The sequence below is a fragment of the Choloepus didactylus genome, chromosome 1, assembly GCF_015220235.1.
Source record: "Choloepus didactylus isolate mChoDid1 chromosome 1, mChoDid1.pri, whole genome shotgun sequence".
Lineage (NCBI taxonomy): Eukaryota > Metazoa > Chordata > Mammalia > Pilosa > Megalonychidae > Choloepus > Choloepus didactylus.
The window spans coordinates 72,825,486-72,850,988 of record NC_051307.1 but is presented as its reverse complement, the minus strand read 5'-3'; the positions used below and the strand labels follow the sequence as shown (position 1 = coordinate 72,850,988).

The 25,503-nt window shown below is 37.2% G+C and overlaps 1 protein-coding gene across 17 annotated transcripts in view; it reads right to left on the bottom strand.

Moving 5' to 3' along the window:
- Positions 1-12,993: 12,993 nt before the first annotated feature.
- Positions 12,994-25,503, bottom strand: part of BBX (BBX high mobility group box domain containing) — a 312,533-nt gene continuing 300,023 nt past the window's right edge. For 14 of the 17 annotated variants that reach the window (XM_037835075.1, XM_037835081.1, XM_037835063.1 and 11 more), the window contains 3 exons: positions 21,743-21,940; positions 19,467-19,653; positions 12,994-15,269 (listed from right to left, as the gene is read on the bottom strand). In XM_037835075.1, coding sequence (XP_037691003.1) covers positions 15,182-15,269; positions 19,467-19,653; positions 21,743-21,940 — 473 coding nt within the window. In that variant the 3' untranslated portion in view covers positions 12,994-15,181. The remainder of the gene's footprint in view (positions 15,270-19,466; positions 19,654-21,742; positions 21,941-25,503) is intronic. The other 3 variants (XM_037835092.1, XM_037835099.1, XM_037835091.1) reach the window with 2 other exon arrangements.

Here is a 25,503-nt window from a genome sequence, read left to right as displayed (position 1 = left end):
CAGAATGAATTAGGAAGTGTTCTCTCTTCTTGAAATTTTTGGAATTGTTTGAGAAGGAATGGTGTTGATTCTTTAAATATTTGGTAGAATTCAGCAGTGTTGCCATCTGGTCCTGGACTTTCATTTGGTGGAAGGCTTTTTTTTTAATTAAATTCAGTTTTATTGAGATATATTCACATACCACACAGTCATCCATGGTGTATAATCAACTGTTCACAGTACCATCATATAGTTGTGCATCCACCACTCCAATCTATTTTTGAACATTTTCCTTACACCAGAAAGAATTGGAATAAGAATAAAAGTAAAAAAGAACACCCAAATCACCCCCACCATCCCACACTATTTTTCATTTAGTTCTTGTCCCCTTTTTTCTATTCATCCATCCATACACTGGGTAAAGGGAGTGTGATCTACAAGGTTTTCACCATCACACTGTCACCCCTTGTAAGCTACATTGTTATACAGTAGTCTTCAAGAATCAGGGCTACTGGGTTGGAGTTTTGATAGTTTCAGGTATTTACTTCTAGCTATTCCAATGCATTAAAACCTAAAAGTTGTTGTCTATATAGTGTATAAGAATGTTCACTACAGTGACCTCTCAACTCCATTTGAAATCTCTCAGCCACTGAAACTTTGTTTTGTTTCATTTCGCATCCCCCTTTTGGTCAAGAAGATGTTCTCAATCCCACAATGTTGGATCCAGATTCATCCCCGCGAGTCATATCCCACATTGCCAGGGAGATTTACACCCCTGGGAGTCAGGTCCCATGTAGGCAGGAGGGCAGTGAGTTCACCTGCCAAGGTGGCTTATTTAGAGAGGGACACATCTGAGCAACAAAGAGGAACTGAGGGGGAGACTCTTAGGCACAGTTATAAGCAGGTTTAGCCTCTCCTTTGCAGTAATGAGATTTATAAGGGCAAGCCCGATAGAGGGCACACCAAGCTGTCAGTCCTCAATGTTTGTGAGAACATCAGCAACAATCCAGGTGAGGAAGTCCAACACTTCCACATTTCCCCCCAGCTCCTCAGAGGGGCCCTGGATATATATTTTTATTATTTGGTGAAATATTTTTGTTTATTGGTTCAATCTCTGTGTTGATACAGGTCTACGAGGTTTTCTATTTCTTCTTGAGTCAGTTTAGGTATTTTGTATGTTTCTAGGAATTTTTCCATTTCATACAGATTATGTAATTTATTGGCATAAAATACCCATAGTATTCTCTTCAAGTCCTTTCTGTTTCTGTAGGGTCAGTTGAGATAGCACCATTTTTATTTCTGATTTTAGTTGTGCCTTTTCTTTTGTCTGTGTAGTTAAAGGCTTGTCAACTTTGAGATATTTCTGAAGAAAAAACTTCTAGTTTTGTTGAGTCCTTCAATTGTTTTTCTACTTTCTGTTCCATTTATCTCCACTCTAATCTTATTTTCTCCCTTCTGCTAAATTTGGTTTATTTTGTTTTCTCTAGTTCCTCAAGATGTGAAACTAGATTACTGATTTGAGATCTTTCTTTTTAATGTAGGTATTCAAAGCTATACATTTCCTTTTGTGCACTGCCTTGGCTGCATCACAGAAGTTTTGGTATTTTGTGTTTTAATTTTCATTCATCTGTAAGTATTTTCTACTTTCCCTTGTAATTTCTTCTTTAACCATTGGTTATTTAAGAGTGTGCTGTTTAATTTCCACATATTTGTTAAATTTCCATTTTTCCTTCTGTTATTTCTATTTAAATTCATTTACATTTAAGGTAATTCCTGATAAGGCAAGATTTGTCTTTACCATTTTTGCTAATTGTTTTTTGTATTTCGTACACTGTGTCTCTCCTTTTCTCTATTACTGCCTTCCATTTTGCTTAGATGATCTTTTGTAATGAGCCATTTGAATCACTTCTCATTTCCTATTGTGTAGTTTTCAAAATACTTGCTTTGTGATTAGCATGGGGATTACATTTAATATCCTAAATCTATTACAATTTAGTTTGTATTGATAACAACTTAACTCAGTAGCATACACATGCTTCATTTCTATATCCCTCCATCTCTCTCTGTTTTAACAATTAATTACATTAGTATATAGCATTTTAGAGTTTACAAAATTTACTGAAATATAGTATCTCATTGCATCCCAAAATAACACCTCAAGGTAGATGTTATCATGCCAGTTTAGAAATCTGGAAATAAAGAAATGAAGTGATTTGCTTCTGGTCACACAGGGGTTCATGGTGGAGGTGTGGCAAAGATTTGTTTCCTTCAATGACTTTTCTTTTTGTGTGTTGCTTCTTGTGTCAGGCACCATGACAGGTGCTACAGAGCAGTAAAAAAAAGTGGCTCATTCTTCCCCCAACTTGGACCTCTGACTGCTGTGGGTGTCTGTTTTCTGTTTGCACTGGGATGAGGATCTGTCCTAAGACGGATCCTGGTTCTTACAGACCTCACATCTGGCAGGCCTCAACCTATGTCCTTCACATGGGGTGACCCTGCCCACAATTCTCAGCCTCCACCTGGGTGCCAGTGGTCCGGGTCTCAGTAGGGAGTAGATAATTGAGACAAGAAGTTTCAAAATACTTTTTTTCAGAGTCCAAAGTGATTGTCCCAGGGACTCCCTCTTCTCTGGAAAACACACACACACACACACACACACACACACACACACCACAAAACAACAAATATACTAAAATGAAATTAAGAGGAAAAGGAGTAAATAAACCTTCTTTATGAACTGACACACTGTATTTTCACCAAATTGTGAACACATTTACTAGGGGTTGCAGATCACCATCTTACCTCAGATTGTTGGAAGGGGATGTCACACCTTGAGACTCAGGCACATTTGAAAATCTGCACAAACTCTTGTATTGCTTGTGCAGGCAACTCTGCACCATGGATAATCCTAGATGTAATCTGTGCATGGATGTCCACATACACAACTTCTACCCACCTGTGATGTGCAGGTCCAGCCAAATGCAGTGTTGGGGTCTCTGAGTGTTGCATCTTCCCTTAGCCTTGAAATGTAAAGACCCCATTCTTCCAGTTCCTGCTGAATCAGATTAAATAGAGACACTAACAGTACAAAAAATTTAATGGAGTGGTTAATGATGTGGATGATGTCATTAGAATCTGGCAGCATCTGCTGAGGATAATCTGAGAGGAATAATCAAAAAGCAAAATTGCCTGGTTCTGGCTGTACCAGTTAACAGCTTTCCTGCTAGGAAAAATGTCACACTGATTCCAATGGAGTTGTTTACACAAGTGGAAAAAATCTGACTCCTTGATAACATTCCAGTTGCAAAGCCCTTTAATGGCATGCAAAGGCCTTCCAATAAGAGAAATTTCCTCCAAACTAAGGGAGAAGTTATCTGGGAACAGTGTCCTCCTTCAGTAAGGTTATTTATGTTCATTGGGCTAATGGTTTTTGTCCAGTAATACATTTAAATTGCTTTCCACTTTACAGTTATGCTTCACTATCACATTTCAGAATGTCATTCTCTTCCTCCATACAGCCAGCAATTTCCTCAAGTATGTCATCAGAGCATTGTCCTTTCGAAGTCATTTGAAGCCCTAATCTCAGCCATCTCAGAAGAATATTCTCTGGATGATAATCATAGCCAAGTGGAAAGTACAACTGAACATGGGCCATTTAATAGTTCCTCTCCCTCTCTCTTGTTCCCTGGAGGCCTTGCAGCAGGGCAATGGGGCACCTATTGATCTGGGACAGAGCCAGACATTCAACCTCTGATGGTATTTGGGAAATAGGACCCCTAACACTGGTATAAGAAGCACAAGGAGGTTGCAGGGAGCCAAGGAGACAGTTTCTTCAAATCATTTATAAACTGAGTCATACTCATCTGGTACAGATGTCAAAAAAAAGAAGGCACTGTAAAAGTGAACATAATTAGGCTGATATAACCTTGTAGTGGAGATTATTCAGTGACACCTGTAGCTCATGGGCCGACAAGGAAAAACGTATTATTTTAAAACTGGCAAAGATGAATTAGGCTGTTGATTCAATCTGAAGCACATATAATTCTTTTTAAACATCTTGTGTAATAAAGTGCAACACAAGTACTCTAAAACATTAGATTTCAAAAACAGAGGTAAAATGGGTGGGGGAGAAGCGCCCATTTCTTAGCTTTAATTTTGTATACTGGGGACCTGCAGGTGTCATTGTTTACATGAAAATGGATCACCCTTCTGCCTGATTTTCATACTCAGAACTGTGCGTGTATAAGTTTAGAAGGTAATTAACATCCACGTTAAAAAGTTTAAGTTGTGTTGCTCATCTGTAGCAGTTTAATCTTGGAAACCCTGCTCTGTTTCAGGACTTGGAAGATTGTGATGGCAGCCAGCCCTCCTCAGTAAGGAAAGGTGAACCTTTGGGGAAAAAACCTTCTCTGCTGGGGGACTGGTGCGTCTTTTGCAGCCCTGCTTGCTGGAGAACCTTGCCAAATGGTTGGTTCTGTCTTGCCTTTGAATGCAGGCAAACCCCTGCTATTCCCCAGGGAATATTATTCATCAGCTAATTTATGATTCAGTTCTTCCTGCCACCCCCAATTACTGATGCTGCTCTTTGCAGTAGGCTTAAAAGCTGGGACAAATTCTATCTAAAATAGATCTTTGGCTGAGGAGCAGGCGGTGGTGGCGGGAGGCTAGAACGTCACACAAAAGCAACTCGGAAAAGCAAGAGAAAAGTGCAGACCCGGACCAGAAAACCATTTGTTGTTTTAAAAAAAGGCATATGGAATATTGGATGTGTGGGTAGGAGTGAAAGAGGAACCCAAAAAAAGTAATTCAGATGGATAAATGCCCATATATAGAGTAAATCATCTTGGTCTGATTCCAATTTCAAGTGTCCTGAGGATGACTATAGCGTACTTAGTAGCCAACCTCCATGCATCCTGGTCAGAATTTCAGACCCCGTATCAGGGTGGCCTTGTGGAGGCATTTGAAGTCAGTCGTCTTACCTGCTACTTCTGCCACAGTACTATGCACATCCTAGGGTCTCAGTAAATGTGGCTCCATGTGACCCACTCATTTAAAACCACATTTTTAGGGAGTAGGGAGGAGAAGACAAAACGAAGCCTTTTCGCAAAACATAGAGATTTAAATAACTAAGTCTCTGGGGGCCTGAGTAACTTCAAATTAAATGCTTTACATTTCTAAAACTTTTCTGAATTCACACATAAGTTACAGTGCCGTTCACATAACTAGGAGGGATGGCCTTGGCTCTTAAAGCCTGTGCTTCTGGAACTAAGAGAAGTAACTCCTTAAACTATTAATCCCTCAAAGGGAGATATTGATTTGGCCACACTGAGGCGAAATGTTTAGTTTAAAAAATAGCTATAAAACCTTCAAGACTCCCACAGGGTAAGTAATCCCAGTACAGTCCTAGATAGGAGTAGGTACTTTCTGTGGTAAAGACTTCTAACAGTTGAGGATTGGCAAAGGCTGGAGCTCGATGAGTGAAGTGTCCAATTTAGACCCAAACAGAAATGGCGGCAGCATTACATCAAAAACAAGAAACCATTCACAGCAGTTCCTTTTTGTTCCAGGAATCTTCCTGGAGAGAAGGATTTCTTCAGTCATTCACCCAGTTGTAAAAACCTTTTTCCTCAGTGGAGAAAAATCATTTGGCAGAAAGAAAGGCACATCTAAACTAGCGTGTGTGTGGATGGGGAGGGTAGGGGAGGGGAATGTGCCATTATAAGAAAAATTCAAGGACAAACTGAAAAAATTAAATTTCATCAGTCTGTAAGCGTTAGGACTAAGGTGAGGAAAGAAGGGTACAGTGACGGGAAGAGGAAAAAAGCCAGGTAATCACATTCTCTGTTTATCAGAATTATCTCTAACTCCAGTGCCAAATGCTTAAGTTATACTCCGTAACCCTACATTTTCAAATATTCCGAGACCGTGCGAAGGCTGTAGCTGATGTGCTATCTAACCATACGATGGCATCAGTCCAGTAATCAACATAGCCAGAACGCTCCTTAACCCAGAGGGTACACATAAAGGAAAAGGATACATCAGGGACCTTTCCCGAAGACTATTACCTTTTTGTCGGACTAGGCTATCTGTGACCTTGTCTTAGCAGCTCCTTTTCTTGTGCTAAAATCTCTTCTGCAAGAAATAGATTTACAATAATAAAATTCTTTTAAAGTAGTACAGTAGCACATTCCTGTTTTTTTCTTAGAGCCTTCAAAATACATTTATCGTTTCACATTTCAGCTTGTATCCCTTCTTCCTGAAACCTCATCCCAAAGATCATCTGTATTGTATTTCAACAGCCTGACTAACCCCCACTAGACTCTACACCCCCAGAAGACTGCGTCTTGTTGGTCTTTACACATAGCAGGCACCCAGTGCAGATTTGCTGAATGAATGGATTATTGCTATGGGAGTATGATATAAGCTACTTAATTGACATGAGCTTTGGATAACAGAGGATTCTTCTGGGGCCAAAGCAAGTGAGTTTAAGTAATTTTCATGGTTTTCAAACAGCACTGAATGAAGCAGTGTTTGCAAGCAATTTTATTCTAACATTACAGTTTTCATTTAACGGCTTTTAACACAGATGAGGCTGATGTCAGTGAGTTAAAGACCTCATATTCTATTTATAAAAAGGTTTGGATATCCTAGAATTCATCTGTATAATCTTTTAAATATTTTTACAAATATGTGGTTATATACCTGAGCCAAGATACAGTATGGGAGAAGTGAAATTATTTTATGAAACATCTAAATTTTCCCAGAATTTATCTGAAGGACTATGTATTATTCAAATTGGAGGAAAATGCTTTTTAAATTTTATCAATACTGTTTTCCTAATAAATATTTCAATCATTGCTTTAAAATATATGGCAAATCATTACCTATTTTTTTATATCTACCCAGTATTATATATTCCTATTGTCTGTATGCATATTTTTAGTGCTTTTGTATGTTTATTTCTGGAAGATATGAATTGTACACGTTTAATTTGTCTTTTATAATCACCACAGATATTGATGCTCAAGAGTAGAAAAGAGCAGGAGAAAGCACTGTATTATGCTTTAGCATATGTTTTGGGAATATTTTCATGGTGGCTTTAAAACTAGTTTGACTTCTAAACATAATACATCTATCTTGAAAGACTTATTTGTATGAACTTTCCCTTTTTTCCTTTCATCATCTATCTTCTCCAAGTAACTTCCAATCCTCATTTTTTCTTTCTGACTCTCCAAAACACTGTGACAAAATGACCTTTTCTAAAATTCCCTAGGGTAAGGATCTCCAAATGTGGTGAATATTAAATTAAGAATCATTATTTCTCTCCTTCTAAAAGGGGTTTCATTTTATGCTTCAAGTCCTGGCCTGCTGACCAAGGATTTCGGATTATTTTACCTTGGGCAACCTGCCCCCAGAGCTCATCTAAAATTTTGTCCCTATCCCCCTTTTCTGCAATAGGTTTCACTTTCGCAGGTCTGGGAGAGGAAAGCAAGAGTGCAGTGGGATAAGGGTTGGAGGGAAAAAGATTAAGGACACAGTGATGCCATAATAAGAATAAAAATTGTAAAAGTAAGATTTAGCCTTTGGGTCTTTTTAGTTATTAAGTCTATACAACAAAATAGAAAAGATCAGTGAAAACAAGACCAAAAAAGAAGAAACAGTAATAAGGGTTCTTTGATTAAGTAGTTTAAAATCTCTCTAGAAAGCTGTGGATCAAAAAATGATAAATAGAGAGCTATCCAATCTGAACAGTGTTTTCTAATTCAAATGACCTTCACTCCAGGACTGCTGTTATTCTGGCTCATGGGTTCATTTTCGTTTGAATAGAAGACATTTTTGTAATCCTGAGGTGATACACAAAAAATGAAACCTGTACCTAAGAATTTACAGGTGACATCATGGGTCTGGAATATGCTTAAAGAAATCTGGTGGTGGAGGGGAAATAAAGTGGAGGAAAATGGGTGAGGTGCTGATCAGGAATTGGGAAAAAGTTGGTGACTGCTGAATGAAGCTGGGTGATAAGTACAAGGGTTCAATATACCAATCTTCACTTATGCATGTATTTAAAATTTTCCACAATTACAAAAGGAGGTTTCTGATAAATTATGATGAATAATTTTATCTTCTTTGGGATTCAGTCTACAGAAGCCTTTTACCATGCATGGAAAGGAGTCAACAGTTATTACTTTTAGCTTACTTCCTGTGGATAAGAGCCATTTTATTTTCCATTAGAGATTTTTTTATGTTTTGCCCGAAAAAACAGATTTAGTTGTACAAAACGTGTAGAACCATAAAACCAACATATATGCGTATTGTTACCTTTATACAGTATTGCTTTCTGTGGTTTCTAACAGAATTTATATTATTAGGCATGGTCCTCTTCTCTCCCTACATTATTCTCATTATTTGAAAAGAAGTGTGCTCGATTAAAGGAAAGCCTAATTCATTGGGCAGACCAATTCTATAGAAATATCTTATAGTGTTACACAAAGAAGGATGTGAATTTAACCTATTTTGAGTTTTCTATACCATCAAGTCTCCTGAAACAGTTTACCCTAAAAAAAGTATCAGGCCCTTACAGGTTCACTTTGAAGAGGAAAGAGAGTTATATTCACATCTCTTTTGAACAAACTTAAAGAAACATGCCAGCCAACTTTAGAGTTGGAATAAAAATAATAAAATCAATAATTACCATTTAATGAGCACTTATAACATTCAGGTCCCATGCCAACATTTTCATTTACATTCTCTTTTCATCCCCACAATAGTGTGGAGGAGGTATTATCACCACCATCTTTTAGTTAAGTGAAAGGAAGCTTAAAAACAAAACAAGACAAAACAAAAACTTCAATAGTAAATGGTGGCGCCAGAATTTGAAGCCAAGGCTGTCCGATTGCAAAGCCTTGTTTGAGAATAATTACATTTTATATTTGACTGTTTCCAAGGAGTAAAAAAAACAAAAAACAACAAAAAAAAAACACCACACAACATTATCTAAAATTCAGGAATATTGCATTCAGGAAATTTGAGATCTGAGTTTATACTTTATGTTGCAGTTTTAAAGCTTATCAATACCATTGATAAGTATGGTATGTCTTAAGTCACACATTTTCCAGGGAGGTACCTCAAGGATTTCCTCTTGAAGGACAGAGTGAAGCATATCTTCTCTGGACAGGCTGATGATCTCTGCTCCATACATTAGGGAAAAGAAGTTTATTAAATTATGAGGGAAAACCAACCAAGGCTCCTCAGACAATGGCAAATCTCAGGCAAACACAGTTTAGGGGAGACCACCATGTGATGTTCTGAAACGGATGACATAGCTTTATTAAAGTATTTTTTCTGCTGTTTTAGCAGATATGGTATGTTGAAGGCACATATTCTATGGCTGGTTTTGTCAACATAAAGAAATATATTTGAATAATATCTTTAAAATATTTCAAATTTTTATTAAATATTTTTATTCAGTTTTAAGATCACAGTTAAAGTACTTTAGCATGTTATACACATGACTTACATGTGCAATTTTTAGAAATATCAAATTAAGTATAAGATTTTGAAGAAAGAAATTATATAAATGTGTATATTGACTTTTACTATACATACATCTAAGAAAGCAATAATTCTGTTGTACCATTAAGTGGAAATCATTTATTACATGGCATGTTTACATCAACTCTAAAGAGAACCAAGCCAATTTCTGGAAAAAAAAAAAAAAAAAAGTGAGCGGTTCAATCATGCTGAAACTGTCAACAGACTTGAGATCTGGTGGTCAAATGCAGCTATGGTTAGTTTTTGACATGTAAAGTAAGCTAAAATTCAAACCTATGAGAAAAGTTCATAATCTGGCATGGGGAATCTCAGGTGGATTTTATTCTGTTTTTTGACAAATTCCTGAGACTTCTTTAGTGCTAATGAAATGAGAAAAACATTGCTTAGCATTTGCTGAGCTCCAGATTGCAAACATTTCCTACCCCTAGTTCTGCTGCTCTTAGAGCCCGAGGCACTAATGTGAGTGTCAGTGGACATGAGCCTGTCCCCTCTGGTGGGCTGCAAAGCGGTATCAGTTATGAAACAAGAGTGTTTAAATGATTTAGGTTAGAGCTTGTGAGGTAAGATTTGCATTGTGGGTGGGAGGGTTTTGGAGGCATTGAATTAAGTACTTGATACTCAGTAACCAGTGCTGACACAAGTTTATAAGAAGTCTTTGGAAGGAGTAATAATGCTTACAATAACTTGTTCTGTGCATAAAAATCAATTTGAGGGCAGGATCAGTTTTGACCACTGACACCAAAAAGAAAACAGTGGTCATAGAACTTTTAAATACAAGGTTCTTCTCTCATTTTACTACAAATCAGACCACCATGAACACAATTAGGCAAGAAAAGGAAAGTTTTTTTTTTTTTTTAAAGAAATGTTACGTTCATTTTACATTTTTGAAGGAAAGAGTAGCACAGACAGATGGGAGAGTAAGAGAGGAGTCAAATATATTTCTGTCTGGTTATTCACTCTTCTGTTGATTTAAATGTGAGGAAGATAAAAGACAAAGTCATTTAATATGGAGTATAATAACACAGCTATCACTTCCAAACTAAAGCAAAGCTGAACCCTGAATACTTCACCAGACACATCTGGTAAGATGAACTGAACAACTGTTCTTTTTAAATAATTATGATGTTAATCAATTAAGATAATCTAACAAAATGTTCTAAAATTCAGATAAAAACAAAATCCAAATCCAATTCTTTGAGAAAGCTTGTATAATGAAAGTGATGTTGAACTAATATTTAGTACACTTTTTATAAGGTGCAAAACAAGATTGTATGGGGGAGCAGCTAAATTTTAATTTCCACCTAGCAGTCACTCTGAATACTTTATAGGTCAAATGTAATAATAGCATTTGCTTCTACTGCCCATTTTCAGCAATACATTGTTCTCTCTGGAGAAGGCGATTTGTAAGTCAAAACACTGCAGCGGAAGATAGTGGCACTGAAGGTAGAAGCAAAAAAAGACAAACCTTTGAGCCAGGACTTAATGAAATGAACTTTTAAAGCCGAGGTAGCCCATTAGGATTGGCCTTATATGACGGCTCTGTGGAGCAGTGCAATGAAAGGTGAACCCTCCTCAACAGCATCACATACACCCCAACTTTCCCTAAAAATGACGACTCTGGGCCAACCATGTTTTCCTTCCTCTTTCCCCAATGAAGCAGCAGTGCTTCTCCTTTGCTGTACTGATGCTGGCCTCTAGCTGCTGGTCTTCAGAACACTTATGACTCATACAGTAGTTTAACAGGCAACATGGTCCCACTGCTTCACAAGAATGCCAAATCAGGAACAGAGCTATCTGGTATTCCCCATCCCCATCCCTACCTTATCAACAAAAAACATGTCATTCAATTTTCAGTGTATTCCTGTTCTGTGGCAATATGTAATTTGCTTGAGATTTTACATAGGTGCAAACATTTCCCTACGTTGAGCCGAAGACTGCAGAGTACAAACAAAATTTTATATTACATAGGCAGAGTAGCATCTGACTTAAGAAAATGGTGGGAATTAAACATGGTGTTGGATTCTAAACACCAAATCAGTCCAGAAGCTCTTTTTTGTTCATAGTGTTCCATTGCTGTTTTTTTTTCCTTTTCTCTTTTTGACCAATTTTAATGGCAGGAACTAGAATAACAGTGATAATTTGGGAATTATTTCAGCCTGGCTTTGGAACGTGACAGTGGTAGAAAGCTCATCTGAAAGAATTAAATCAAAATATTTCTCAAGTCAGAGCACATTTGTAGGAAAAAGAATGTCAGGATTACGACAGTAAGATTTATCATTTAAAAAGGGTTTTATGGGGTAACACTTCTGATATAAAACCTGGGAAATAACCTAATTTGGGGATAAGAACCTGTATCTTCATTGTGGCTGTGGGACATTTTTTCTTTTCCCAATCTCATATACAGTACCCAAATAAAAACGTAAAGGATGTCTTACAGTATTTTTTTCACTCAGCTTCTTAGAGCTGCAGCTTCAGTTACTATAATATACTCTACACATTTCAAAGTTACATAGGAAATACCCAGAATAACTAAATAAATAAAAAGCTAAAGAAAACTGGAATAGTACTGTGTCTCCATCTGAGACTAAATCATACACTTCCAGCATCACAAAGAAGGGCTAGGACAATTTTTTTCAAAAGATTTATATACAGGTTTGAATCCAGAAATTAAGGTTAAAAGCATAAATATTGATAATTTCAACTAAATTCAGAATGGTTTCAAAAAGATATGATACAACAATTTAGAATAAAACAAAGCAGAAGAGCATCTTATTTTGGTTTGCTTGAGATATACATAAGGTGCAACAATTTTTCTTCTCTTGAGGATGCTTGTGGGACAAATGTTAGTGTTTGCTGGCTGATTAAAAGTACACACCATAGCAATATGATTTTCCAAATTAAAAAAGAGAAATGACATGAAAATGATAACTTGGGGGGAAAAAGAGCATTATATATTGGTCTGGAATATTTGTGCTAACACATTTTGTTACCTGAAAATACCAACACCCCTCTCCAGCAGATTCAGGGCATGAGAAGCACTATTAAAATCAAGACTTCACTCAGAGAAACAAGGCGAGTGTCTAAAGAACTATAAAGCTTTGCAGGATTTCTGCTACTCTCAGTGCCTAACTGCTTAAAAATTAAGCATTTCTACAAAAAAGTTTTTTTTAAGTATCTGAAAACAGTCATATCCAGTAGGTTGCCCTCCTGCCCCCACCCCTGCCTAAGGGAAAAGCCACTGAGGTTTAGGAAAAGCAGATCAAGTAAGACATTAATCACATAGAAAAAAGTAATCTTTTGTTTTGTTTCTTTTTTAAAAAAGGTCCCACGAATATACAGCAGTCTCTTAAGGAACTCTTGTGAAATATAACTGGAGGACTGAAGGAGGGTGCTCTGGCAAAAATAGATCTATTCTAACATGTCCTATAGAATAACAAGTTAGTACCATTGTCAAAGTGCATGTTCTGCACCATACAATTTTTGTTGTTGGTTCTGTTTTGGGTTTTTTCTTTTTTTTTTTGGATTTTAGCTAATTATTATTTTTAAATCACTGTTAGCAAGTGGTCCAAAAACTCCAACAGCCAACACTGGGACCCAGCAATTTTCAAACATTCACTTTTTGTTCTGAAATTTAGAAAATATTAATAAAACAGCATCATAGTAAAAATATTATGCTAAAAATCTATGATGGGGCACTGCTCACCTGATTTATTTCTATGTGAGTGGGGTTAAGCTTTAATCTCTGATTACCCTTTTACTAATTCCTTCTTCCTCCATCCCCACAATGAATATGCAGTTTTGAGGACACCATTTTAACACTCTACTGCCCTCTTTACCTGCTTTGGAAAACAAAACAAAACAAAACAAAACAAAACCAAACCAAACCTCTATTTTTTTTCTTTCAGTCTTGTTAATATGTTGTACATATTTTTCCAGCACTGAAACTGAAGTAATATCTAGAACCTTGAAAAGCTTAACCTAATCAGTATTAATAGAGTCATTTTTTGTATGGCTATTAGGTCAAATTATGATTAGGAAAAAAAAAAGTCATTACAATTCAGTCAAGTATAAATAAAGCTAGATAAAACCATGTAAACTGTCACTGTTACCATTTAGAGATCTAATTCAAAAGCTTCCAACTTGAACTAATACTATCAAAATTCTGCCATTTTGAAAACCAGTAAAAATTATTGCTGGAATCCAATAATTAAAATTTGGTAGTTTGTGCTATGATGTAAGAGTGGGGAAATACTTTGTGCTATGGAACAAATACCCTGTAAAATCTGTAGCCTCAGACTAATTTTGATTTATCATTTTCTATCTGTTGCTAGGAAACAAGACTGTGAACATCAGGTGGTTAAGTCAATACGTTGAACGTTCTAAGCCAGTTAATCCACTTGGCACTGGCATATGTATGGTTGGTTTTATGTTCAAAAGCTTTTAAAACACAAAAAGGAAACAGAAACTTGCAGGTGGATCTTATGAGTGAGAGTCCCACTCTGGTCAAGCATTTCTCCCTAATCATTTACTCAATACCTCCAAAACAACACAAACTTGAAATGGCTCTAAAAACCTGCAGTGCCAATTAGGCCGTGCATAGCAATTACAACCCATCCAGTCTGTCTACGATGGATGTAAAAGGTCTGTATCTCCAAGTCCACATGAAGTGAATGTCTTCAATGTGTTTAGAATAGTGAAGTAATACTAAGGTCACTTCTGAATAATATTTTTGTCTTTTTTGTTTGTTTGTAGGAACGATCCATTGGTCACTTAGAACCCCGTGTAAAAATAAAAGAATCCTCAAGGCATGAAAACATCAGTAATCTGTAATCTGCAGGACTCTTCCCTGTCTGGGAAAATATTTGCCACAATTTGCCCCAAGCAAATTCTTCTTGGTCACTCGAGGCTAAGAAAAAAATTCAGCTTGTAAGAATTGTACTTTTTCTCTCTTTTTTTTTGTTTTTTTTTTGCCAGCAAACTACCACTCTAGTGGCAAATATAAAAGTGCAGAATATATGGACCACAAGGCCGAGCATACACCACTAACAATGGTACATCTATCTGCCTGCCCATGCTGCTTGGGAGTAGTCTCTGGACAAGGCTTTTTAATATTTATTCTACAATATAAATGTAGGTATAACCTATTATATAAACCATCTTAGAACTTAAATCTCCATGTACAAAAAAGACTAAGAATATCTAATAATAACTAGTGCAGTGCGTCAGGTTTTTTTTTTTTTTTTTTTTTTTTTTGTGTGTGTGTTTTGAAAGAATAACTAGGTAATATACGAAACTAGTTTCACACTCTCTGGTTGGTAAAAGAGATGCTGGATGAGCTACAGTAAAGGCAGCCTTTTACCAAGTTATCACCTATTACTGTTAAAAGCCTTCAATAGAAAGCAAAGCTCCAGGATCATTCTGTTTCTGCTCATTATCAGACAAATAACATCACCCTCAAAGATTCTGGGGTTCCCAAAGAACAAACTGGACCAGGATGCTAACTTCTGCTTCAGGTGAATCTGGGCTGTGTAGGGCAACAAACACTTGTTTGCAGTCTATATTTTCCACCACATGGACACACTAGCATCCCTCGGTAAAAACAAGGCTAGGGTAGTAGGTAAAGCACAATGTTTTACAATTAAAGGGCGCTTCACTGGTCAGCGCAGGAAATAAGTACAGGAGCCTGCGGCATTTCTTTTGGCTGTCCATCATGGGTGAGCGGAGTTGCCCTCTGACCTCTGTAAAACAGGAGGAAGACAAAAAAAGAAAAAAAAAAAAAGAAAGAAATCACTTATTCAGGATAGGTTATTGCAGATAGGAGAGGACGATGAATAGCAAATTTAAGCTTTTCAATATCTTGTTTAACAGCTACTATGGTTTTGTCATCACTAATGCTTTTAAAGTTAAAACTCTAGAGGTTTCCTCCCTACCTATTTCTCATCTTACTTAGATACATTCAACACAACAGGATATTCTCTGACCCCAACTGACCTGCCATTTTATAGAGATGAAACCTGAAGCAACTACAGATTCGGGGCAACTCCCTAAGAAGTGGGAAACTTCCAGTCAAGGGCTGTGACTCCTGGCCCACAATCTGCCTCTTGACCCACTGACGTTAAAAATGACCCTTTCCTTTCCTTGACTTGAGCAAGGGGAAAACTCTCCTACAACAATTGATTACTCTGACACTCTTATTCTTAAGATATATAATAATAAACTCAACTTAAAACTTTAAGGCCATCAAAGTCATGGCCCCTGAAGAGAAAAAGAGGACTGTAAGTCTAAAAAAAGAAGAAAATAATGGAGGAAGAAACAATGAAACCCTTCTAACTAAAGAAACTTCTTGGGCATATGGAGACAAGAGTAAATAGGGGAAGAAGGTGAGTACTGACTATGAATATTAGAAGGTAAGAAAATTAAGTCTACTAGGGCCAAAATTAACACATAGAGAGGGAGAATTCTGCCAAACTAGAAAATTCATGGAAATTTCCATCATTTGGATTGGAAATATGCTGAACATAGCTGATTTTTCAATTAGCTTTTATATAATTGGAAGGGAAACTATGAAGAAAACTGCTCAATATCATAAGTCTTGGTAATTTCTACAGAGCTTTTCATTCTCAAAAGTCAGGAATGGACATTTCCTTGACATTTGCCAGCAGGTCTACCAAGACTAAACAATTCTCACTCTCTGCTCTGTCCTAAAATTGTCTGAATGGTCCTATAATTATACTTAAAATATGTGTAATAGCAGCACTGTTTTCATTGGTTTGACCTTTCAATATATTATCTTTTTCAGATTAGGGAGAACAAAAGGAGGTATTTCAAAGTCCAAATCATATTGCTCTATAATTACATACAAGCTTCTCTTAGTGCCCCCAAAAGGAAAAAATAATGTAAATTAAAACATCTGGGGATTTCAGAATCTGATGATCATTTATTACCAACCTAAGATAGCAGGATTTTAGAAAAACAAAACGTGTTAGAATCAAACTTCTGGATTAATCTGTTTATTCACGTGTGGATGCTGCAAGTGCCAATTTTTCAACATGTTCAGCTCTTTAAGAAAGATGAAATTAATTTGCTATTTTCACCTTGAATATCTAATGATATTGCAAAAACCGAAAGAATTTTAGTAAATATTGGAAAAGGGAACATACAAAGGAAAAAAAAAAAGGTGGAAGATGGAAAGTACAAAGTAACACGCAAAGAGTGAGAAAGACAGAAAGAGAAATTGGGGTGAAAGCCCAGGTTAATCAATGGGAAAATGAAAAGGAGACAGGAGCCAAGGTAGGAGAGAACTATGTGGCTATGACTGATGGTTCCAGTACCCAGTGGAAGACAGGACATGCCAGGTACTTGTTTAGGCGGCATGCTTGAGCAAAGAGCAAAGACTGCAGAAACAGACCTGAGTTCAAACCTTGACTCTGTCATGAATTAGCTGTGTGTTCCTGGCAAGTTAATTAACCCTCCGAGCCTCAGTTTCTTCATCATTTAAATGGGACTAAAAAAATTCCATTTGGCAGGGCTAATTTTCAGATTAAATTTAATGAGCTTTCCCATTTAAAAACTCCTAGTAAATAAATTGCAGGCTCTCAACATGTCCCAGTTCCTTATTTCCAGTATTTTGTCAAACTGATTTTTTCATTGGGTTTCTGAACCTAATGTAAGATTTTTAGTGGCAAGAGGTAAGATGCTTACGTCCATCCCCAATCCTTTTGGCCACCCTCTAAATTATGAACCTAAGTGATGCCTATGTGATACTTACTAATTCACTGGTGTGCAACCTAGATACAATTAGATTAGAGGGGCTTGGCTGACAGGTCTGCTTTAACAAATAAGAAGTAAAGTTAAAACTAAGAATTCTCCAGGGAGATCTTTCTAGATTTTAAGAACACCTATCATTTGCTAAGTTGATAATAAATTCTAGCAATAATATTGTTTTTGTTAATGGGAAGTCAAAAAAGAACCTTAACTCATATCATTTTTCCTGTGTTTGCTACCTATCTTAGTTGTATTTCAAGCACTACCCTCATTTATTCCTTCACCTATTCACTCATTTACTCATCCAAGAACTGTCTAAGGGAGCTGAGGACACAAAGAATAAAATCAGCACTTTGCTTTCAAGGCATTCATAATATACAGGGAAGGAAATAGAAGCATCACAAAATAATTACAACCCAGTGTAGCAGCTGGTCTAATAGAGGTATGTACACAGAGTGCAGGAGCAGCATGGGAAAGGGAGCCTGGGGAATCAGAAGGAGGCATGGGGAAAAGGACATAGAACCAAGACTGGAAAGAGGACCAAGAGTTCACGAGGGAGGAGGCTGTACAAAGGCAAGAACTTGTTTTATCTAGAAGGGAGCAAGTGATTTTATGTGACTGCAGGATAGGGAGTGCTAGAGGGGTGGAGAGAGATGAAGTGTTATGCTGCTGGAAACAAAGTCACAGAATGCTGGTTAACAGAACAATGGCGTGACCACAGTTGTGTTTCGAAGGTAACTTCTGGCAGCAGAGAGAGGGGCCATATGAAAGACTTTTCTGAGCCCTTAATTATGATATTCCACCTGAACTCTTGTATTATCTGTTATTTCCACAATTCATGGAGTGGCACTAGTAACATTCAGGCACATATTTTAAGTCTCTTTGTATGTGTACATGTTTGCCCTCTGTACTAATCATAAAAACTCCATGAGTGCTGGAGAAGTGTCTTGTGCGTTATCTCCCTCAGAGCCGTTAGCAGATTTTAAGTTATCTGTCAGCATTCACTTGCTATTGGGAACTTGCAGTGTACACACGAACAGGAATGTGACTTCTAGGAAATATTTGTGAGGAAGTACTAGAACTATGAAAGGTGAAGAGCAAGAAGCACACAAAGCTTATGTCATGGCCTCCTAAACTTGGATGTCAAGGAAGGAGAATGGAGTCTGATGAGTGGGTCTACAAGTTGTGCTAAGTTTCAAGGTCTTTTGTACTAAAGATTGAAAGTCTAAGAAAGAAGCTCACCTGTGGGCAATCCACCTTGATTAAAAATATGAAATACATGAATTTACAAAAGGATTTTCTTCCTTTTCCAAAGACTCATTAAGTAGCAGAATGCCCAATAACACTTAGAAATTAATATACCTCCTGTGGGGCTTTACCAAAGAGCTTTCACGTCTATATCTCACCTCATCCTCACAACTTTGTCATTCTTTGGGGAAATCATTATGCTTAATATGAGATGAGAAAACTGAGGTCCAGAGAAATAGATTATTTTGTGTGGCAAATCAGAAAGATGAAGAAAATTCCAGGCCTTCTGCCTTCCATTTGTCAGATCTTTCTGCTGAACCACACTGTCTTCTCATGGCTACTATCACCACTGCCACCGACACCAACCTCAGTGCGGTTGTTTACCATGAGCTAGCACTGCGCAGAGCACTTCCTATTCATTGTGTATAGTAGCTCTATGTGATGAGTACCACTTATCTCCATTTTACACAGGACAGCACTGAGTTGAGAGAGGTTAATAATCTTGCTCAAGATCTCGTAGTTTGCAGGTGGCAGAGTTAGGACTCAAACCCAGGTCTGAGGTCTGACCCAGAGTCCATACCTAATGCTTAGATCATACCGCTTTCCTGTTTCTCAGGCTTTTCTATGGAAATGAAGCTTAGCCACAGCATGATACATTAAAAAACCCCACTCAGCTGGCTGTATTTTCTTATATTTTCCCATACTGTTAATTAGCAAATATACTTTTGTAACTCCTCACATGAAGAAAACTGCTCATGAACCAAATTCACAAGCTCCAATGCACTGTCAAAACCGTCACAAATTGTGTCAGATAGGATGATTTGGGCTTTTATGTTGCCTTCTCCATCCATGATCCTTGGAAGAGGGTGAAGTTAAGCAGGATCCCCTAAAACCCTAGTAAAACAAGGTGTTCCACCACCAACCTGTGCACATTTTCCATGGCTGCCACTTCAGCCAGTGCCGCAAGGCTAAAGAAGGCAGATACTGCAGGCATGTCTGGAGTACTGCTCCGCATCTCCTCAGCCTCGGTGCTGTGTGAGCATTCGTCGGCGCAGTCTGTCTCGGTTGTTTTAGGGAGACTCCTCTGCAGTTGTTCCCTTGGTTTGTCATCTGTAACAAAAGAGAAATCCATCACAAGAGGAAGAGGACCACTGTGTTCTCTCCAGAGAAGAGACACAGGGAAATCTCTGTGCCATTCAATGTGAAATGAGCTATCATTCTTTATGGTTCACTTTATCATCAGTTGAATATGAAGACTCTTCCTGAATTTCTTCTCTCAAGGACAAAGTTCTTTTATTACGTCCAATTCCAACTATGGGCAGTGCTGCGCCCTGAAGCTGAACCAAAGAGAAGCTGTGCTTTATCTAAGGTCAAATAATGTGGTCAGTCTTGGAGTAAGAGGGAAAATCGGGCCTTGGCCAAAATAAAGTCCAAGGGACTCTTCAGAGAGAACTGTAGACAATGTAAATGGGCCCTCAGAAACCCCACTAACTACACATTCCTGATGAAGCCTTACCCTATACCCTACTGTGGCAACTTGGACAACTGCTTGGCTGTGACACCAACATTTATTGCCTAAACATGGGATTAATCGGTCCTGACATCCCTTGTTTTTATTTTTGTTCTGAAGACTCAATGGAACAAAGGTAAAGGGCCCTTTGGTATTTATAAACAGACGGTTAAAAAGTTATGTTATGCAAATATACCCGTTAGAAATATGCACAATTTTTTTTGTTCTATTATGTGGCCATTGTAGAGGAGAAGAAATTTTTATTATGATGTTTAAAACATTTTAAATAGAGAAAGCAAGTGATAATGGCTGTAAATGTCTTTTATTAAGACATGAAAGTGCTATGATGTTTTCTTCCATAGAAGGGATTTTCTTTTCTTAAATGTCTTTTAAGCCTTCCGACAAATAAAAATGTGTCTATGACAGTCTACAAAATAAAAATCAAAGAACAGAACCCAGAGTGGAAAGGGAAGGAGAGACGGGCCTCCTGGACTAAAAGCCAGGAAAACTGAATTCTAAGCCTCATCCTACATTGACTCAGTTCAATGTAGTAACCAGACACAAAATTCCATCTCTTTGAACTTCATCTCTTATATGACAGGGTAAACTCAGGGGACTTTAAGATGCTTGATTCTAACAAGCTATATATGCAAAAAACAAGAAAAATTAAACAATTCACCAGCTGTCTTCTAATTTTAAACTCAGCAAAAAAAAATTCACCTCTATTAACACCTAGATTTACCCAAATCAGATATTTATAAATGATACCTTCAAAACACCCTCATTTAAACATTTTTTTCTTCCCTATTTACAAAAGGTAATTGTATACTTTGCTCTTCTTGAAACTGGTTGGGGTAGGAAGAAGGATGCTTACTTCAGGGCTGATAGAAATGCTAGAGTGCTGAAAAGGCAGAAAGGCTATGGCTGACACCACCACTGCCTGGCTGGTGCTAGGCCCCAGGACGGGGTTGCGGCTGCTACTCAGTCTCACTCAGTGACCCCACCTGTTATCTAGGCCCCTCAGTCAGTTTTACTGGTGCAGAGGCCACCAGCAGCAAAAAGGCCACAGGTCACAAATGAAAATGGGGAACAGCAAACAGACCACAGGTCACAGTTGAAAATGGGAAATTCACTAAAAGATACTTGTTTAAGGATTGGCCCCCAAAGTCAAGAAATCCAGGGGCATTTTCAGGCTCCCATATGGTATCAATAGCTTTTAAGAAGTGCTGGATGCTTTTTAATGTTCCTTAATCCACTGGTTAAAATACCTGATATTCTGGCTTGTAGTGGCTTGAATAGTGGACCATGGAAACACACTGAATCATCCAGTATTTTTAAAATTCTAGGCTTTTCAGGGATTTAATCAGGACTGTTTTTGTGCATGCTAGAAAAGGGAAGAAGGTAACAGGCCTAAATATTACCATTTTTCCTAGGAATTCCAGATATCCTCTTAGAAAAAGAGTTATAATTTTAAAACATGGGATAAAACATGCATTTAGGAGTCTGAAGAGAATTAGTTCTCAAGGAGATCCACAGGCAGAAAATTTCACTGTAACCAAACCAACAGAACAGACCCATTTTTCAGTGTGGACCCACAGTTGGCTGGCTTATAGTCATTTTCTGGCCCCTGTGGCCATGATGCTCATCTGCTTGTTCTTGTTAGCTCTGTCAAAGGCTTCCTCTTCTTACCCAAAGTACCTCCTGCTGGTGATACCCGGCCATCTGCTGTCCTGACAAGGTGTGTGATCTTGGTTTTCCTTGCTTTTCTCTTTTGGCTGCCCACCAAGGGTTCTTGAGTTGTTGTTGGCTCTGGAGTGTTAGGAATGGATGGGGTATTTTTAACCTTATGAGCAGGCTCTGTGGTGTTTTTGTCTTCTGAAAATATGGCTGAAATAGGACAAACCATATGTAGTTACACACAAAAACACAAGGCACCAACATTGCTTTTGGAAGAAAACATTTCTAAATATCTGACCCATCTGAATGAAGAATTTACAATCAGAATTTTCAAAGTATTGATGGAAAAAAGAAAAAAAAACAATTTTTTCACTACTTATTTACACTTGCATCCATAAGAAGATTAAGGTACCCCCCTCCCCCCCTTAACAGACTACTGAACCAAGAGGCCATTGGACTAATATTTTCTAAGTATTTAGATTTTGCAGATTGGTAGGGAGCACAGTATCTGCAAATCTGAGTAAATTATGTCCTTATCTGAAACACCTTTTGCCAGTTGGTCTTGAGAGAATGGTAAAAGAAGTTTCTTTTCTTCTGAAAACAATGAGATTATGTTTTCCTTAATTTTTACAGTTATGGATGGAACATTTATGTACCTTCAATCACCAGATTAGACTGATCAGAAAAGAAGCTGTGTTTGTGAGGCTTTTCTTTTATGCATAATGACCAATTCAATAAGGGTAGGGAAAACATTGGTGGAGTCATGATGTAAATGAAACTCCCATTCACTGAAATCTAGGAAAAGATGAATGTGCTTACTGAGCGAGTTTTTAAAGTACCACATTTCAGCAGGACACAGGGAAAGGCTAGTTTTAGGTACTCTAACTGTAATATTGATATATCATTTAATAACATACTCTTGTACCCTGACAGTCCTGGTGCCAAAGGTGAAGAAGGCACTTTTCACTAAAGACTTTACTCCCAGTTCAAAGAACAAATCGGGAATGCTCCTGTCTTCATATTTACGTATTTCCTTAGGAGCTTTCTTTTCCCTAACCTCCACTTTAATTTAAAAATAAGAAAATATGTAGTTATGAGTATATTAAGCATTTAGGAGTTATATGGTATATGTGTACAGTAAAGATTCATGACTGGGACCTTTTCTTATTCCAGTGGCCTAAGGGCTCTGGGGCAAGGACAAGAGACATCTTTCCATTTTAACTATCCAAATGCTTAAGAAAGGTATAAAAATCATTTTTAACAAAGAAGAGGGGAGGATAGGTCAGGAAATCAAGGTCCGACATGATAAAACTTTATGCATACGAAGATGCAAGGCTGATCTGAAGGTGGACATTAAAAATAAAACAATATATATAACAAAGGAAGACAAAAAAATTAAAATAATAAGAAAAAAAACAGAATAAGTCAGGATATGAAAGAATGTACTTGTTGGTATAAACACTTGCATAGGCCTCAGTTTTAGTTTCTAACCTAATTCTCTAATGGGTTTAAGTACATCCATGAGAAAGGAGCTCTATGAATTCATACGATCTTCGCCCTGGAAACCATAGCACATTGTCCTTGAACGACATCTGAAAAGAAGAGGTGGATTCCAGGTTTCCCATTCCAAAACAAGTGGGAATTAATATGCATCAAAAGAAAGGATGTGTAGCAGAATTTACACCATGATTTGTGGCTTGACTTTACCTCAGTACTGCATAATAGACAGCAATGTGGGGACAATCTTAATATAATAGCTCTGTTCTTAAAAAAGCTATTTGCTAATACTCCCAAACACGGTTTTTCAAGCAAGTAATAAAAAATCAGGTAAAAGACACCTTTAAAATTGCAGATACCCAAAGACATCAGTCCATTTCCCTTTTTTCCTCCTGCCAAACTAATAGAAAAGAAAGGCTTTATCCTCCAAAAACTTTCAGCTTTTAATTTAACACATGAAACTACCAGAGCACTGCAGAACAAGTCCACAGGGCTAGTTTTTACACTCAATCATGATCATTTGAGAGGCATAATGTGAGCTCACTCCTGGAGCCAAATTAGGATTATGGCAATTAAGAAACTGTCTTGTTTTCCAAACTCTACACCCAAAATGTGGAGTAACTTGCTAGGAGTAAGGTTTTTGGGAAAGCAACACTGGTACTTGTATTATACCCCAAGAGGCCACTACAGCGTCGCAGAATCACGAATTTACACTACAACTAGGGGATTCAAACATGCATGGAAATTATTATAGCCAAATCTTGAATCTCATTGCCTTTGGTTGGTCTCCCATGAGTTTAAACAGTAGTCAGATGCTGAATGGAATGCAGGAAAAAAATCAAATCAGTGAACCTTATCTAATATCCTGGGAGACTTTGTTGAAGTTATATAGCAACTATTTCAAAAGTGAGTAAAGAGATCAAGTGAGCCTGTGGATCACATTTGAGAATTTAGCTGTAACTCATATTTTTCACCTTCTAATTAAATTTATACATTGCAAAGAAAGTAATCTCACAGAGATTTCTAGTCAGAAGTTTTCTTCTTTTTTCCTTTCTTGTAATATACAATTTATATTTACAACATTTGAACCAAATGAAGATTAAAAGTTTACAGATAAGCTTGAGAAACAGAAAATGTAGTGGCCAGTGTGCTGTAGTGGCAAGGCTTCTTCCCCTCCTGTTTTTGTTGGTTGGGTTTCAATTCCTTACAGTGTACTTGGGGCTAATAAGTCCTCCTTAATTCACTGGGCTGCTGTCAAGATTAATTTTTTGAAATATACGTGAAATGTAAAAGCCCTCTGTAAACTGTACAGTGATGTTAAGTATTAATTATCATCATCACAATTAGTACAATTAGAAACCTCTAGCTTAAGCATAAATGTATTACACAATAACTTGGCAGAGTAGTTCTCAGGTTATATGAAACTTTTACCTTTAATTCTAGGTTGTGGGCAATCTTTTTACATGATTTGCAAAAGTTTCAGAAAATGGGTTAGCCACTTTGAATTTAAAATCATGGAGAAAAATGCTTAAAACAGATTTTAAGCTTATCAATTAAACCTCAGATGTATTCCTAAGCTCCTAAAGATTTCCAATATTTTGAAAACAACAACAACAACAACAAAACAAATTGTAAGCCAATTATACTTCAGCATCATTACCTCAGTCCAATCATCATTTCTTTTATAAACATCAGTTTCCAACAATTCTAACCTTTGCCCAGAATGGCTTACAAATTTTAAAATTATCCTGGCTATGGTTTCATTTCCTGTCTTTCTATATTTTGACCCTCCAGGTAAAAAGTTTTAATAAGCAGTGATATGGCCACAGGTGAGAGAGGATAAAGCAAAGGGCCTAGATAATTCACAAAGTGTACAGTCATCACCTGAACAAGTAAATGCTGAGGATGGTATGAAAATAAACAACCAAAAAAGGTCACTTAATTCACTGGTAATTGATGCTCAAATTACATCTGATTCCTTTCTTCCTGTTCACGTAAAATGAGCATATATTTCACGCTAAAGAACATGCATTTTTCTGTGCCTGTTTTCCCCAATTTTGTTCCATATACATTAATATCAACAATAACTCTACTTCCACCAAACTCTTAGGACTGCTTAAAAAACAAATCAAAACATTTAGAACAGTGCTATTTCAAGCAAAGAGTAATGCAGTATTAAACGCCTGTTTTACATTGCTCTGATGGTTCATCACTGCTTTATTTTATTGCATCTGTGTGGAATACATTTTAAAAATACACAAGTGCTAATATATCAA